General features: G+C 45.5%; 2 protein-coding genes across 3 annotated transcripts in view; both read right to left on the bottom strand.

The window, feature by feature from the left end:
- Nucleotides 1-18099, bottom strand: part of CLNK (cytokine dependent hematopoietic cell linker) — a 238953-nt gene that overhangs the window by 92740 nt on the left and 128114 nt on the right. For both annotated transcript variants that reach the window (XM_033213753.1, XM_033213754.1), the window contains exon 3: nucleotides 13805-13876. In XM_033213753.1, coding sequence (XP_033069644.1) covers nucleotides 13805-13876 — 72 coding nt within the window. The remainder of the gene's footprint in view (nucleotides 1-13804; nucleotides 13877-18099) is intronic.
- On the bottom strand, nucleotides 750-2933 carry LOC117085139 (28S ribosomal protein S29, mitochondrial-like). The gene is given in 2 exon segments (XM_033213755.1): nucleotides 750-2236; nucleotides 2897-2933. A coding segment is annotated over 1 exon segment (1197 nt). The 5' UTR covers nucleotides 2230-2236; nucleotides 2897-2933; the 3' UTR covers nucleotides 750-1032.

Here is an 18099-nt window from a genome sequence, read left to right on the forward strand (position 1 = left end):
GGGATTCTCACAAGGAGCGTGAACCTAGATCCCTCCCAGGCGCAGTTCATGGGAGGGTTTGCACTACCCTGAGAATCTAACACCGCTGCTGATCTGATGGGAAGCGGAGCTCAGGTGATAATGCTCGCTCGTCCACTGCCCACCTACTACGGTGCGACCCAGGTTCTAACACACCACAGACTAGTACTGGTTTGTGACCCAGGGGTTGGGGACCCCTGATCTACATGATATTTTTAAGGGGCATTTAGGTTCTTGCTAGTCCTAACTTTGTAAAATGATGTTGCCATGTGTATTTGGCATTTAAACCTTATCTCTGAATCTTTCTTTTTGTTTTTTTTTTTGAGACATAGTCTCTGTCACCAGACTGGAGTGCAGTGGCACGATCTCACCTCCCGGGTTCAAGCAATTCTCCTGCCTCAGCCTCCTGAGTAGCTGGGACTACAGGTGTGTGCTACCAGGCCAGGCTAATTTTTGTAGTTTTAGTAGAGACAGGATTTCATGATGTTGGCCAGGGTGGTCTCGATCTCTGGACCTTGTGATCCACCCACCTCGGGCTCCCACAGTGCTGGGATTACAGGCTTGAGCCACCCCGCCCGGCTTGGATCTTTCTATAGAGAGATGTTATCAAGTACAATGAAGGGGTCAAATAACGTGAACCTCTCGGCCCCTTGTTGCATATTATTCAGAAGCTTTCTGGAGGAGCTGCGCCAATTAATAATAATTTATTCTTTTTTTTTTTTTTTTTTTTAAGAAAGGTATTTTATTTTCTAGGAAAAGAGTCACAATTATCTTAAATGTGAAAAACCACATCCAATAAACCAATAGAAGTTTCAAGAACAAGGGAACATCTTATTGTCACGCATTCACAGTGAAACCCATTTTAATGCAGGTCTAGAGCCAACTGCAGTCCTGTCCAATCCCCTGGGTACAAGGGCCTGGCTCCTCTTCCTGTGTACTGCCCAACTTCCTCATCTCACTAGATCCAGCCAAAAGCAGATGTCCACTGTCTTCCTCACATGTTGTGATCGTGGCTTAGAGGTAGGCACAGTGCCGCTCCAGCAGCGAGGGGTTCGCGTTACTTAGGAACAGTAGTTCTTTTTTCCCTTCTTCTGTAGGAGCTTTCTCATGTTGAAGCCAATTGTTTTCCAAATAATACTGAATACAACTTTCAAATTCCTTTGGGTTATAGTTGGAAACCAGGATGGGAATAAAGGGATCCAGGGCATCAAATCCTTCCTTTCCCAGCAACTCCTGGGGCAGATAGGCTTTCCGGGGCTTAAAGAGAGACCCAGTCTGGCTCAAAGTTGACACAATGGCGCCACCATGCCAATCATTTTTCATCATTTTCCTCAAGTTGTGAACAAGTGCTAATTCCTCTGGGGCAATCGGGCTTTTATCTTCTCTTTTCAGGGTGGTTCTTCCCCAAAGAGCATTGATTCCATCCACGGCCACCAGGAGGTGAAAAATACCCAAAGAACTTTGCCTCTTTAGCTCTTTCAGCACAATTCCAACTGCATCTGTGGCGTTCCTCTCCTACATGATGCCCTGTTCAACCACTTCTCCCAGAGGACTGCCTTTCTCAGTGCTTTCTCTCTTATTCCAGACATACTGCTCTTGAACTTTTATCTGGTTCAAGAAGCGCTCATTTGTAGTTTTGAAATTCTTCAGCCAGGTTGAAGCCTCTAAAGGTTGATCAAAGCGCTGTTTGTTGTAGTTGGACTGCAGAAGATCCTGACAATTTTTCACCCAAAGATGAGCATCTGGAATATGTAGTATCAGCCAGTCCTGTTTTGCACAGAAATGAATAACATGGCAGAGACTGAGGGTTTTTCCTGTTCCCTTCTCTCCATACAGAAGATATCGTACAGCCGGATAAGCAAAATTGGTGTTTTTCAGGTAATGCAGAAGTTCTAGGGCTGGTTTCCTTACCATCAGGCAAGCTTCACTGAATGTCTTCACCTGCATCGCAAAGCGAGGAGGAAGGCCATGGGGAAATACAGTCTTCAAATCCTGGGGGGAGATGTTGTAGTGCTGACCCTCGTGCTGGTCCCCATGCTTGGCCGGGTCATTCTCATTGGTGCGGGAAATAGCTCTGGGACTGTCAACTGGAATCTGGTTATCTAGGTGAGCAGCAATGCTTTGGCTTGCCTGGGTCCCCATGTGTAAAAAACGCCCAGGGTCCAACTTATGGATCCTAGAGATAAGCCTTGTTATTCCTTTCAGCATCATCCTTGCACTCCGCTGGCCGCCTCCTGACAAGCGGGAGGGATCCGCCGTGGACCCAGGGAAGCGGAGGAGCCTGGCGGCCACCCCCTCTTCCCCACTTCCCTGCACTCTCGTCGCTCTCGGCCTCGGCCTCCGACATGGTGAGTAGAACGATTTGGGCAGGCCTTCGGGCTAAGCATTCTCTCAGCGATCGAATCCTGGACTTCCTGGGAGCCACTGTCATCTCCGGACCTGGACCTCCGGGAGAGCTTAGTGGTGAAGATGGGGGAGGGCAATAATTTATATTCTTATGCATGGAATGTGAAGAGCTCGTCTCACTGTGTCTCACCACCATTAAATCCATACCTTATAACCACTTTGCCTACATGGCACTTGATTCCTCATTTTGCCGATTTCATTTCCTTGATGACTAGTGAGATTGAATTTCTTTTTTCCCAAAAGGTTTTGGGCCATTTATGTGTCTTCTTTGGTAAGTTATATGTACATGTCTTTGCCCATTTTTTTTCTTTTTTTTTTTTGAGACAGAGTGTCGCTCTGTTGCCCAGGCTGGAGTGCAATGACACAATCTTGGCTCACTGCAACCTCCACCTCCCACACGGGGCTAACTTTTTGTATTTTTAGTAGAGACGGGGTTTCACCAGGTTGGCCTGGCTGGTCTCAAACTCCTGACCTCAGGTGATCTGCCCGCCTCAGCCTCCCAAAGTGCTGGGATTACAGGTGTGAGCCACTGCGCCTGGCCTCATTTTCTGACAAGGTCTTTGCACAGCCACAATCCAACCATTGGATGGGATCCTTTTGGAAACACTTTTTCCCTAGGTTTTGGGCTTTTTTGAAAAGGCCCGAGGCAGTGGAAGGCTCCTGAGGATGCTGCTTCCGTGAGCTGACTTGTTTGTGCCTTTAATAATCCCAGGCCTTTGCATTACACCTTTCCTCCAAGGCACTCAAAGTGCGTCACAGGAGCAATTAATTGAACATCGCAACACACGCCAGGTGTAAATATTTATGAGGTCTCTTCGGTGTCTGGGACGTTGGGCACAGAATAGTGAAGCAGTAAGATGTTTGTAACCAGGAGACCATGGTCTGAGTTGAGTCTGACTTCAGCATACCTTACTGCCTTCTGTTCACCATTTTAAACGAAATAACCCTGGGCTCGCTCTTATCGCCTCAAATTTACAGAATAGGAAATGGGGTATTCAGAGGGCTCTACAACTTGCCCAGTCCATAGAGCCTCTAAGACTGAGGGATTTGACACCAGCCTATCCGTCTCCCCGGTCCCTACTGTCTCCCTTACCCCAGGCCTATAGGAGATGGCAAGTCCTGCTTAGAAGGCACCGTGCAGCTGCGACCTCAGAGCCCTTGTGGTTAACAGTTGGCCCCCTTTCAAGCTGCCGGAGGTTCTGCAGAAATTAACAGTAAATCAGCCAGTGAGAAGCAAATCATTTATGGGGTGCCTGACTGCTTTCTCTTGACACTTTAAACATATGGCCTCTTCTCTGGTATCTCGGTCTTTGATTAAGGCCTCAAAAGGCTCCCAGGACTTGCAACCCATTACATGGGAAATGGAAATGATATGTTTCTGTGATTGTGTACAGTGAGCTTAATGTAAGCGTGGCAAGCCGTCCCGTTGATCGGAGGCACAGCCTCCAACGCAGGCGGCTGGAGCTCGGGAATTTCTAATAAAAGGCAAACTGTTCCTGAGACTCCAGAAGGAACTTTGACTTCTAAATGAGGGTTCTTGTTATCTTCCAACCCTGGCCTTACCTGGATTTTAGGATCAAAGACAAACTGGCGCTAAAAAGCATGTTGGAGATAATGTTGTCCAGTTCGTTAGTTTTTTAAATGGGAGAACTGGGGCCTAGAGTGGCTACCAGATTGTTCCTAGTCTCAGACACTTGGAGGCAGAACTGAAGCCTTCTGACATCGAAAAAGAGTGGCACCAAACAGAAAATAAAATAACCCGTATTTGTAAGCACCTGTTTGGGCACTGAGATAGGTTCAACTCTGGCTGGTAGGCATTTTTTTTTATGGTCTGTTCAACCCATTTACATTCATTTTCACAATTTTTAGAATGTTCCTATTTACTTATTCTTTTTAACATACAAAAAGCTGTACATAGTTAATGTGTATAACTAGATGATGAGTTTGGATATAAGTATATACTTGTGAATGGACAAGTGTTACATGATACTGCTTTTATGATACATCTAAAGTAGTCAAACTCATAGAGGCAGAGTGGAAGGGTGGTTGCCAAGGGCTGGGCGGAGGAGACAATGAGGAGATATTAGTCAAAGGGTACAAAGCTTTGGTTAGGCAAGATAAATAAGTCCTCAAGATATACTGGACAGCATAGTGCCTACGCCTAACGGTACTATATCACATAATTGCATTTTTGGTAAGAGAGTAAATCTTATATTAATTCTTCTTGACATACACACACTTAATCATAATAATAAGTAAAGAGGATGGGAGGAAATTTTGGACGTGATGGATAAGTTTAAGGCATAGACTTAGCCTGTTAGGCATTTCCAGCTCCACTTTGCAGATTGCAGCTAAAACTTAGACGAGTTCAGCAACTTGCCTGAGGTGGCACAAGCAATCAGCAGGGCTGGGATTTGTCCGACTCCCTCCAAATCCCTTCTTATTTACAAGCCTATAGCAGCAACGTAGACCGCAGAGTTCTCTTGTCTGGGAGCTTCCTCCCAATTGTCAAACCTGTCTGAAAGTGGCTTATCTGATCCACTCTGCCTCTCAGTGGGGCTCCAGAGTCATGGTGCTCATTCATATGTCACATCCTTCGGGATTATGTACCCTGGGGCTCTCCGTGCGTCAATGCAAGCCAAGTGAATTAGCAGAGGAAGCATCAGCCAAACAGGGAATGGTGTTGTTATTCCAGCTGAGCCTGCTGCTGTGAGCCAGAGAGCTGCAGAAACAAAGCGGGGAGGGAAAAGAGGAAGGCTGGGACCAGCCGCCTAGGGTCTGGGAGGGAGGGGATCAGGGGAGGTGGCCCGCACACCATAGTTTTGTCTAGATGGATTGTGGACATTGTCTTGACACAAGCAACGGATGAGCTATCTGAAAGGACTCCTGCGTTAACACTCTGCAACTTGACAGCCCAGGGTGATTAATGAAAGGAACTGCTGGCAAACTTCATGGAGATTTGATGTACTCTATCTGTGCTCAAGCAAGGCCCATGTGTTAGCAAGCCGCCTTTTGCCAGGGAATTACGAGGATGCACCCCGGCTGCCCTTTGTCAACAGCATCCATAACACGGCCACGTGCAAGCGGGCCACAGCTGGATGGTGTTATAACTTGGCATCCATCCTTCTGCCTTCCCTAGCTCTGCTCCCCTCCACAGCTGGGCCTAAAGAAAGCAATTTTTCCTTCCTTTCTATTTCCGGTGTGTGTACGCAGGTGTCAACACTGTCACAAGAAAGTGTGTGGCACAGGAAATGAACAAGACTGACCTTTCAAGGTCTGTGTTTTTTAATATTTAAAGCTCATTACAAATACAGATTTTTAATTCTGGATTATTTTTAATTTGTAATATTTTAAAATAATTTAATACATCTCATAATTTTTAATTTTTAAAGGCTACTAAAGTAAACTCCTTCTCCTCTTCCACTTTTTTCTCTCCTGCTGCCCAGCAGAACTGGCTGTGATGAAGTAGACAGGGCATGCTTGCCTTCTGCTTATCCATGGGAACAGAGTTTGGATGGTGTGTTATTCCAGTCCCATAGAGAGGGATTTGGTTCTGTCTCCAGGGTCAAGCTCCTGGCATGGAGATGAATCTTTCTTTGCCCCCTTGCGTGTGGTATGCAGTCCTTTGGGTCTCCCCAGGCACTGACTACTAGTCCAGAATTCAACAGCAACACCCTTGGGAAATGATGAGGATGATTTCACACTGCCAGCCTTCTCTCTCTCCCAAACCTCTGAAATTAACTGGTTCAGCTCCACATCTCATTTTAAGTTTGTCCCCTGAAATTAGAAGGTGACTCTAGAATAAGACTCTCTAATTTTTGAAAGACAATTTGTACTTCTAAGAGTTACTCATTTTAAATATAATCTAGATAAAAACAAGGAAGGACGGAAAGTTTCTGCATTCATCACCTTTTTCCCTCTAGTTGAATGTCTGCACTGCATCTGGAACTGGGCACTGTAGAAAGATGATTTCACTCAAACCTCATAGCAGTGCTTGGTAGAAAACATCTTTACCTCAATTTTAGGGCCATTGTAAAATATCACTAGTGCCAAAAGGGACTTCAACACCATAAATGAACCCTTTAATTTTGCAGATGGATTAGCTGAGGTTAGCCCCCTTGGGAGTCCCACTGAGCCTGTCTGATGATACATCTCTCCTTCCTTTGTCTCCACCACTCAAAGGTGGAGCGTTTGCATCATGGAGCTGTGGGGACTATGGTTTGGAAATGCAGTGTGCTCAGAGAGTAGGGAATCTGGAGGGATGAATGAGCAAAGCCTCATCCTAGAGGTTGTGTGGAGGTTTGCAAGAGTAAAGAATGCTTAGAACTGTGTCTCACAGAGGTAACATAGGAACACACAGCATTGATTTGAGAGAGAAGGAGCGGACTCTATAATATTTCAGGGAATAGGTAGTGATGGCCTGGACAAACTATTTTTCTTGTTTCCCATGTGGCCACCGATGCCCTCTTCTCCTTACCTGGGCACATCCCTGGTACCTATGTAATGGAATTCACACTGACATAACTAGAATAGAATGCAACTGGAATTCTCAGGCTGCCTACCCTGAACCTCTAGCTTCTCAAAGGGAGGCCTGGTGCCTAATACGGTGCCTGGAGCATGTGCACCCCAACATGGTGCTGACTGGGTAAGAGTGAGTGAATGCGTAAGTGAATGAATGCCACAGGCACATGCAGAGGGAAGCATAGAAAAGAGGGCATCCCAAAGCGAGATGGGCCAAAGATACACTGCAGATCATGTCTGGGTCTATAGGCTGACGTGTCCTATCCCGACAAGGCCAAATGGAGTGCCTAGCATGTAGTAGGAACCTATTCCATGTGTGTGCACAAGTGCCACTTAAATTCCCCTGGAATCGCTTGTACATTTTCAAGATTAGAGATTGGAGAGCCCTCTCAATCCAGATGAAATTCACCCCGAGATGGAATCAGGCCAAGACTCTTTTTAAATAAGTGAATCCATGGGTTCATTCTTTCTGGAAGGCATTCCCGATTGGTTTCAAGAATTCTCCTCTTACCTATTTTATTTTTATAAGAAACATGTAGGGCATGCAATTCCCTGAAGGAGACCTGGGAAAAACACTGGAAGTGTTTGGTGCCACTCAGAACTCTCATCAAGCTCATACCACCAAGACCCTCCTGGCTGAGTGAGGCTCCCACCTCCTCAGAACCTGCCCTGCTGGGGCCTGTCTGGTCTCTTCCCTCCTCTGAGACACTGTGGCACTTCTTGCTCGAATCATGCATTTAGTAAATCTAGAAGATGACATTTAATTATTAGTTTATTATTTAAATCTCATATTGTAAAACCTTACTTGTGTTTTTTTCTTTTCCTTAATTTTACTTTAAGTTCTTTGAGGGCAGAAAACATGTCTGTATAAGCTATAGTCCTGTGCCTATAAGCTCTAATGCTCCCAACGCATATTAAAAAATGAAAACAAAAATATTTGACATTCTGATGGGTTCTGCAGCAGACAAGTAGAGTAGCAGGGTGATTTGCCAGACCTGTTTTAGCTCAGACATTCCTCTAGTGGGCAGAGCAGCTCCTGAAATCCCTTCATCCACTCTCTGAGCCTCCCCCACTTCCCCACTTGGTCTCTGTCTTCTTCCTTCTTTCTCTATCCTTCTTTCCCTGTTAAAGTTTCTTTTTCAAGTCTGTTTAAGTATCTGGTAAGTGCCAGGCATCATAGGAGGCTCTCGGTATACTACAGATCAACAGTGTCCTAGGGTTATCCATAACATAAGACCCTAGGGTTCTGCCTTGATTCTCCCTTCTTCCTCCTCCCCCATCAGCCAATGTTTCTCGAGCATCTACTCTGTTGTTTATTTATTTATTTGTTTGTTAGTTTCTTTTGAGGTGGAGTCTCACTCTGTCGCCCAGGTTGGAGTGCAGTGACGCAATCTCAGCTCACTGTAACCCCCGCCTCCCGAGTTCAAGGGATTCTCCTGCCTCAGCCTCCCTGGTAGCTTGGATTACAGGCACCCACTACCATGCCAGGCTAATTTTTGTATTTTTAGTAGAGATCGGGTTTCGCCATGTTGGCCAGGCTGGTCTGGAACTCCTGACCTCAAATGGTCCGCCCATCTCAGCCTCCCAAAGTGCTGGGATTACAGGCATGAGCCACCGCACCCAGCCTGAGCATCTACTCTGTAGGAGCCCTTTGGACACAACCCCAGGAAAGCCAGTGGAGCACCACATTTTCTTCTCTGCATCCTCTGTGAAAGAATCTAGGACCTGTCCCAAAGCTCTCTGCTTGTGAGACCTTTCAGGGCGGCACTCTGCCTTCTGCATGGTGAGGTGGGCCACAGTGAGAAATGTGACCCTTGTGGCTCTCTCAGTGCTCCAGAGGCTCAGGGCAGACCAGAGCAGTCAGGAGAACGGGCAGTGGTTGTGGCCAGCAGGCTCCTGGGCTTGCCTGGCTGAAGGGGCCCAGTAGAGGCCCTCCTAGTTCACCGATTAGAAGAGGACTCCAGGCGGGGCACGGTGGCTCACGCCTGTAATCCCAGCTCTTTGGGAGGCTGAGGTGGGTGGATCACTTGAAGTCAGGAGTGTGAGACCAGCCTGGCTAACATGGTGAAACCCCGTCTCTACTAAAAATACAAAACTTGCGGGGCATGGTGGAGGGCGTCTGTAATCCCAGCTACTCAGGAGGCCGAGGCACAAGAATCACTTGAGCCTGGGAGGCAGAGGTTGCAGTGAGCTGAGATAGCGCCACTGCACTCCAGCCTGGGTAATAGCATGAGATTCAGTCTCAAAAAACAAAAGAAAACACAACAAAAAACCCAGAAAAACAAAAAGAGGACTCCAGTCTCCAAAGGGTGACGATTGGGCCTCATGGGGCCTGAGAAATTACGGCTGCCTGCACTTTGACCCCCTGGATCTAACTATTGCTGCAGGTGCTAGTGGCAGAAAGGAAGAACTCCATAGCTGATGAAGTGATGAATGGGAAGGGTCTGAATGTGGATAGTGTGGTGACACTGTCCTAGCAGCACTGCCAAGAGTAAAGGTAGGAAAGGAGACTAGTGCTTGGAAAGTGAAGACGTGGATTAGAATCTTGGTGCCACTGCTCACTAGAGAGAGGACTTGGCAAGCCCTTCAGCTCCCTGGTTGATCCTGTGTACCTCCTGTTCCCTAGGGCCTGCGTCTGTGTCTGCCATGGTGCATGGCACGGACTTATGATCTATTATGTATGTACTTTATAGTTCCACACCCATTCTTCTGCTTCCCACCAGATACTGAGCATGCCGGTATCAGGGACTATGTCTCGTTCATCTTTGATTTTTCCAGTGCCCAACAAAGAGAACTTAAGGAGGTTAATGGAAGGGGTCAGACATTTCCCCAGTGGGGAAACAGCTCCTGCATCCATCATTTTTCCAATCTTCCCCCACCCTCTGCCTCCCATTTTCCTCCCTCCACCCCACTCACTGTCACAAAGCGAGTAGGGGCAGAGCGGAATTCAAGCCCAGGGGCCTCTCACTCCACTTGGAAGCTTACACTCCTGGTAACCATGCTTCCATCCCAGGTTCTCTAACGTGAGCAAACATCGGCACCCCCAGGGAGGGCTTATTTCAACACGGGTGCCTGGGCTCCAACACTTGCCCTTCCGGTGCAGTAGGCCAGAGTCTGGGACTCAGCATTGCTAAGTTCCCAGATGATGCTGAAGCTGCTGGTCCCAGGCCCATGCTCTAGGAACCGCCACTACCAGGCCTCCCTGATGTAGATGTGGCTGTGCTTTCCGGAAGGGCTGGGCACATGTGCTTCCTCATGGTGGGGAGACTTGACAGGAGCAGATTAGTGACTCATCAGAATAGAAATCTACATTCATATGTATATGCTGACACATACATGTAAATAAGAATATACATACATATATATATACATAGGAAAGTTTTGATCACTTAGAACCCAGAGCTGGGCCGGGCGCGGTGGCTCAAGCCTGTAATCCCAGCACTTTGGGAGGCCGAGACAGGTGGATCACGAGGTCAGGAGATCGAGACCATCCTGGCTAACGTGGTGAAACCCCGTCTCTACTAAAAAAATACAAAAAAACTAGCCGGGCGAGGTGGCGGGCGCCTGTAGTCCCAGCTACGTGGGAGGCTGAGGCAGGAGAATGGCGTGAACCTGGGAGGCGGAACCCGCAGTGAGCTAAGATCCGGCCACTGCACTCCAGCCTGGGCAACAGAGAGAGACTCCATCTCAGAAAAAAAGAAAAAACAAAAAAACCCCAGAGCTGGGCACGGTGGGTGGCCCACACCTGTAATCCCAGCGTTTTGGGAGGCCAAGGCAGGCGGATCACCGGAGGTTGGGAGTTCGAGACTAGCCTGACCAACTTGGAGAAACCCATCTCTACTAAAAATACAAAATTAGCCGGATGTGGTGGCACATGCCTGTAATCCCAGCTACTTGGGGGGCTGAGGCAGGAGAATCGTTTGAACCTGGGAGGTGGAGGTTGCAGTGAGCCGAGATCGTGCCATTGCACTCCAGCCTGGGCAACAAGAGCAAAACTATCTCAAAACCAAACCAAACCAAACCAAACCAAAAAAACCCCAGAAATGCCACTTGACTTGAAGCTAGACTCTGAATTCAAATCCAACTGGTACCACTTTCCACTGGGACTGTGACAAAAACATATAACCTCCTTCAGACTGTTTTTCCCTATCGTAAATGGGAATAAGAATGCCTACTTCAGAGCATTATGGTGCAGATTGGGTGCCAAGGTTCTGGCGCACATCGGGCGCTCAGTTATTGAGTGGAGTTTGGATTCAATTGACAAACATCAGTTGGTGTTTTTCTTTCACTATGGACATGAGGAAACAGTACAAAATAAAAGGGGGTATTGGGGATTTAGTGAGATGTTATAAAACACATTCATTTCAATATTACAGACAGATCATGGATAATGAATGTGGATGTGATCTGCATTTTTCTTGGAGATCCTCCCAGGCCATATCATCCAAGTGGGGTCCAGCACTCAACTTGGTGTTTTGCTTTGTTTATTACCAGGAGATCAAGGCACTTTTAGCTTGGGGTGGTTGGGCTTTGGGGACTTGCAGGACAGTTAACTCCTACACTCAACCTAGCATGAGGGCAGTGATGGGGAGCACCAGGGTTGTTGATATTAGTAATAATTGCAGCTGCCATTTACCATATCACAACTAGCTCCTGAGCCTCGAGGGAAGTTATTCACCCTCTCTGGGCTGTATTCTTCTTTCCTGTAAAAAGGAGACTAATAAGAGTGTAATTGTTGGGATCCAGGAAGGGTTACCTATTAGCTCTTAGAACAGCACCTAGCACAGTGACCACTCAGTGACTATTAGCCCACGTTATTTAATGAGAACCTACTCTATTCCCAGCACCCCTCAGAGGTCATCCATTTATTCTGCGGACACAGGAAGGCTCAAGAGATTCAATAATGAACAACAGAGTCTACTTTTTCAAATACCATTTCTTTTTTTTTTTTTTTTCTTTTTGAGACGGAGTTTTACTCTTGTTGCCCAGGCTGGAGTGCAATGGCTTGATCTTGACTCACTGCAACCTCTGCCTACCAAGTTCAAGTGATTCTCCTGCCTCAGCCTCCCAAGTAGCTCAGATTACAGGCATGCACCACCACGCCCGGCTAATTTTGTATTTTTAGTAGAGACGGGGTTTCTTCATTTTGGTCGGAGTGGTCTCGAACTCCCAACCTTAGGTGATCCGCCTGCCTCGGCCTCCCAGAGTGCTGGGATTACAGGCATGAGCCAACACACTTGGCTTCAGATATCAATTCTAAAACACAGGAGGTGTTGGAATGGAAAAAGAGGCTTGTCTGGGGCCACATAGCTAATAAGTAGGTCAGCTGAGATTGAAATCCCGATCCAATAGACTCATTCTACACTGCAATGCTGCCCGTAAGTAGCTTCTTTCTTACCTTCTCATCAAATGTTGATAATTTTAATTTTTACCAAGGAAGATGGTAGATACAAATTTGTAGTTTTCAGACATTTTTAGTTGATTTATATATCTCAAATAGTAGTTTATATTCATATAATGCATTCATTATAAAATATGCAGTGGTATAGAGATTTGTATGTCTATAGATTTCTTTCTAATTTAGGTTTATAAATAGTTTAGAACAGGTTGCAAAAACATCATCTGTTGCTCTTTTTAATATATCTTGAGCATGCTATGACACATTTTGAAATAATTTGCTTCAGAAAAAAGCACTGCTCTTCTCTCTCTGTCTTTTTTCCTCCAAATGTAACTGTAAATATTACTTTGATGTATGTAATTGCTTCAACCCTCTCCATTTGAAGGAGGGATTCTAAACCTTCCATCTCCCATCTCTTGCTATTGTCAAGAAATGAGGAAAACGGACTTAAAATGCATTATTCAAATGTATTTAATGTAAACATTAAAGAAGCCTGAGAAGAGCCACAAATTTCCCTCTACTCAAAGTGGTTTTGCACAACACCTCAAGTATTCTATCATCTTACCAGCATTCATTTACTCTGCTTAGGAGAACTATTTATTCCAGAACATTTTAGAATTCCAAGACGGCTTATAGTGTCTGGCACATAGTAGGGAATGAAGGATGTTTGTTGGATGGACTTGAATTGGGATATGAGCATTGATAAAACTTGTAAGGATCCTTGGGTACCTCTAGGAACAGAAGCCACCCCCAGGAATGCTTGGCCATGGAGTCCCACCTGAGCATCAGAGAGACGGTTCTGCACATGAGGATGTGGCCCAGGTTTAGTCTGCTGGGCAGCGCTGGGCAGTGCACAGCTGGATTTGACTTTAGGTCTTGTCTCTTGTCAGTAATTCAATCAAGTTAGCACTCCATTCTGAGATTTTTGACTAGTCTGCGAGCTCCTTGAGGGAGAGACTTTGTCTTTGGTCTCTGCATTTTCAGTAGCCTGTGCAAGTTTTGATGCCATAACTGCTCAGCAAACGTTATTCTTAATCGAAGGACAAAGGAAATAATAATGTAAGCACTTGGCTCTCTCTTGTCCACTTGCTGTGAGACTCCAAGGTAAAGTTGTGGCCAGATCCATGATCCATCATTCAAATCACTCACTGGCGGAGGAAGAGAAGCCTCCCCATCACTGGCTCTCTCTGGGCTTGTTTGGAGACCTGGGAGGGGTGGGTGGAAAGAGGCCTGGCCTGCAGAGCTGCGGAGGTGGGGGCTTCTCAGCCTCACTTTGTATCACACACCTGGCTGCTCAACCGCAGCCAAGCCCCTTCTCCTGTACCTTGGTCTCTGTCTGAGCTCTAAGTCACTACAGGTCATTCCATCACACTGACAATTTCCGTGTGTGTGATGGTCCGCTTATTTGCTACAGAATTAAAAATTTCACTCCTCTATTCATCAACAAGTAAATATTCTGACCTGTTTTTTGGCAGACTGAAGTTCTGGAATTTCAAATCGTTGGTTCCTTCTTTAGTTGTCCTTCTATTGCCCCTGGGATGAAAGAAAATAAATTATAGCTGGGAAATAGCAAGAAGCTAGGGGAAAAATTAATTAAGTGCATTCATTCATAGAAACAACCACCCAGTCAGATTTAAGTAATTATGTCTCACACGTAATTCTGAATCTCTCTTTGCATTTCCGCTAGGGTTAAAGAAAATCTGTGTTTAAAGTAATCCGATTACTTAATTTTTAAATGTAAGAGCTTTAGTTTACGGGAAACAGGAGTGTGGGGCAGAAGAAGTGCCCAGTCAAGACAAGGATGTGGGCTGCCTCTCCCTCATCAGCGGGGTGACCTTGGTACAGTCCTTAAGCTCTGCCAGTATCTGTCTCCTCTGTAAAATGAAGAATATCGTACTTTTGCCACACAGTTGATGAGAGGCTGTTAAGAAATTTGAGGGACAGCAACCATGAACCAGGCAATGTCTCAGATGCTTTCCTGTGTTTGTTGAATTTCATAAAAATCTAGCAAACATTATCCAACGCGGGAAGACAGACTGTTTAGCAATAGCAACTCTGATTCGAGTAATATTTATTGAGCTCCCATATCATTTAGGCAGTTTGCCAGGGCACTTTCTATGAAGAGATTAACTTATTTTTCATTGAGTTAATTTGCTAACATTCATTAAATACATTCACTGTCATAAAGCATCATTGTTATACATTCCTAGTTCATTTAATCAGCCAAGTTTCCCACACTTTCCTTTCGTTTGCAGGCATTTCGTGAGCTCTATCAAACACTAACTGGTGATTTTTTTCCTCCACAAATGCTCCTGACAATGGCCTCCTTAGCTCAGCTACCCTGTTTGTCCTCCCAGTTCCACTTGGAGCAAATTTGCCTTCTCCTGATCCTTGGACTTTCTCTGCTCCCTCCCGCAGGGCTCTTTCAGGTACCGTCCCCCTTTCTCAGATGCCCTTGTCTTCCTTCTTATTAATGGCAACTCTTACTTCCGAACTCAGCTCAAGTGCTACCTCCTCAGAGAATCCTCCTCAACCTCCCAGACTCGCTCCTTCACAGCACTTGCCTGAGTTTTAATTTTACTTCTGTTTTAACTGGTAACTTGTGTTCACATCTGACTGTTGAATTTCCATCTCCCCTAGAGCAGAGATTTGCAGGACTTAGCGTCCCCAGGGCCTGGGTCAGTGCCTGGTCCACTGAGGAGCTGAGTGGACACTCATACATGTACACACAAAACTAAAGAAGTCCTGGAAGTACTTCAGGATGACTTCAGGCTCTCTCTTCATCTTGGACTTTGCCTGTAGCCCATAGAATAGAACATAATACATTTAAAAATCTGTGAGTTGTTTGGGTATATTTTGTTACTGTGTATATTGACCATCTAGAAAGATGATGGCTTATTTCATCATCATTAATTTCATTTTTCCATTTTTTATTTTAAAATTTCATTATACTATTTTGCATATTTCATTATTCATTTTTTCTATTTAAACACAGCTGAATTCACAAATTTCCATCTGCACTCTGACTTCTCTACTAAGTCGCAGGCATGAACACTGAACTATTTTCTGGATCTTTCTAATTGGTGATTCTCCAGCAGACACAGGTCTTTTTCCTGGCAAGAGGATCCATTGCTCACATGGTTTCCAAACCAGTAGTCTGGGTGCTAACCTCGAGTCTTCCCACCTCTATCATTGCCATCATCCTAATCTGTTACCAGATCGTAACGGTCAGAGTCCCCAGATGCCTCCTGACTCTGTCTCTTCTGTGTCACTTTCTTGAGCTATTTAATATATTCAGCCTTACTTCTGCTTTCAGTATCTCTAGGCTGACTTCCAGCATCTACCCCTAACTGCTTTCCTGGCCTCCGGGGTTCCAATCCATACACCAAACTGCAGCAAGAACAACCTTTGTAATTATTAATAGCAGAATATTATCAAGTCACCTCCTTGAGAATCCTCATCAGTTCTCTGTTCCTGCAAGAGAAAACCCAAACTCTTAACCACGATAGCTAAGTTTCCTGCCCCAGTGGCCTGGAATCCCATTTCTGTTGCTTCTTTATTTCCTGCTACCGTCTCTCTCTGCCAGGTCATCCCACACTGTGGCCTCTGGGCCAGACTTTTTTTTCCCTTAATGCTCCCATATCATTGATCTAATTATTCTTTTTGCCTCCTCTGGGCCTGGCAAAATGGTTTTCATTCTTCAAGGTCAAGTTCAAATATTACTTCCCTATGAATTCTTCCCTGCTGCTTCCGCTTTGAGTCCCTCTGGTACATTTGCATACCTCTCTACTGCCATTCATTTCGTTTGTTCATAAGTCCAATCATTCATTTACTCAACAAAGAGTTATTGGGTTTATTCCTTATCAGGCAATGCACTAGGCAATAGGGTATAGTAATTAAAGAACAGATGAAGGCTGCTTCCTGGAGCTTTTAGGTATTTAGGGAGCCAAGCCATAAGCAAGTAAACAATCTAATATTGTTAAATGCCCTGTACATGCATTCATTATACATGTACCTGTCCGTGTCCCCTTGCATTGGAGCCTTGCAAGGGTAGGCTGTAGCCTGGGCATCTTTTTCTCTCCTAGAACACTGGATAACTGACCCTGAATGCTTGCAGGAATGTTTGTAAGATAATGAATAGATACCTAGATACAAATACACAAATGGCCTGCAAGTCTGTGCTTATACACGATAGCAAGCCATGTCGTTAATTGGATAGAGTCCTTTCAATCTCTCTGATACCAGAGGAATTCTGACCTATCCCTGCACTGAGAAGGATCCCTCAGTTTCATCGTGTCTCTAGGTTATGGGCATCATTTCTGTGCTCTGACAGCCCACGTAACATTTGCCTAAATGGCTTTAACCAGGCCAATTTTAGGAGTATGGGATAGAGTCTGAGAATTTCTCAACTTCTTCCTAGGTGCCTCAAGAACCCAAAAGACTGGGAACTGCCTCTGACCTTTCTAGATAATCAGCTTTGGCCTTTTTAACTTTAAGAAGAGAGCTGAACTCAAACTGTCTTTTTATTTCATGTTTGCAGCAACCCTGAGTAGCAAATAGGCAGGCATTCTTCTCAGCTCCATGCTACAGATGAGGAAACGGGGCCCTGGAGTGGAGAGGATTTAGTTCCAGGTGGCCAGGCTAGTTGGGAGTAGAACCAGGGCTACGCATCAGTTCGCCCATCTCCTGGAGAGTGTGTGTCAGCTATGTTGCAAAGGAAGTCAGAGCAGGCCCAGCTGGAAGCAACTAAGGGACACACGAGAGAGAAGGAAAGAAGGTGGGGAGAATGGAGAATGGGGAGGAGGAGCTGTTCTTCCTATTATTGAAGGAAAATATTAACAAGGCTGGAAAATAAAGAGCCATCTACCTAGACAGTAAGTGGTTAAAGCCTGTTTGTAAACTACTTACAAAGAGCAACAAGCATTACCAGGTCTCCCTGCCCTAAATCTGAATCCTACGTGTTGAGACTTTAGATATACTTTTAAAAAATATACAATGCTGAAAGATTTATAAACTCTCAACATATCACAGAAAATGTTATTAAAGAATGTTACACATAATAAGGCAACATTGTTTGTTTTGCATTGAATTGAGATTGGACCTTGAAAGGAGATGCTCAAGGTTCCCCAGTTGGCTATCGCACTTGGGGAGGGCAGTACCATTTACTAGTCTCCTAAATAGATGCACATCATTTTACAAGGCCTCAAACATTTGGGGCCAGCTGCCTTTCTGGTCCACTCAGCCCATCCCACCCACCTAGTGAAATGAATCACAAAAAGCTTTTTAAACCGCTGCTTGATTTGCTTGTCACGGACTCTGGTCAAGTGTCTTCCGGGGAAACAATACAGGCTAATTGATTGCACCAGGAGCTCAGCACATCCTGGAAAAGCTGGAAGTGCCATAGGCTTGTGGGGAAACTGAGGCACAGAACATCAGTGGGCCAACCAAATAATTGTTCTTGCAATCACTTCATCTTCCGCCAAAACAGAGCACATCACCCTACACACTCCAGTCTCTTTGCTTGAGCCCCCTTCCAGCACCTTCAGGTCTAATACTTTGCAGTGGTCTTTGATTTCCTTTTCCCTTTCTGCATCTCCCTCCTGCATGACCGGCCAGTGACACCCATCTAGTCCTCCTTCACATTTTCCTTGTGTTTTCTCTATCTTACTTCCCCTGTGAAACTGCCCTTTGCAGACCCTCATTACTTTTCACGTAGACCTAATAGAAGCCAATTCAGTGTAGTTGAATTGGCATGT

Source organism: Trachypithecus francoisi, unplaced genomic scaffold (assembly GCF_009764315.1).
Source record: "Trachypithecus francoisi isolate TF-2019V2 unplaced genomic scaffold, Tfra_2.0 Lachesis_group1, whole genome shotgun sequence".
NCBI lineage: Eukaryota > Metazoa > Chordata > Mammalia > Primates > Cercopithecidae > Trachypithecus > Trachypithecus francoisi.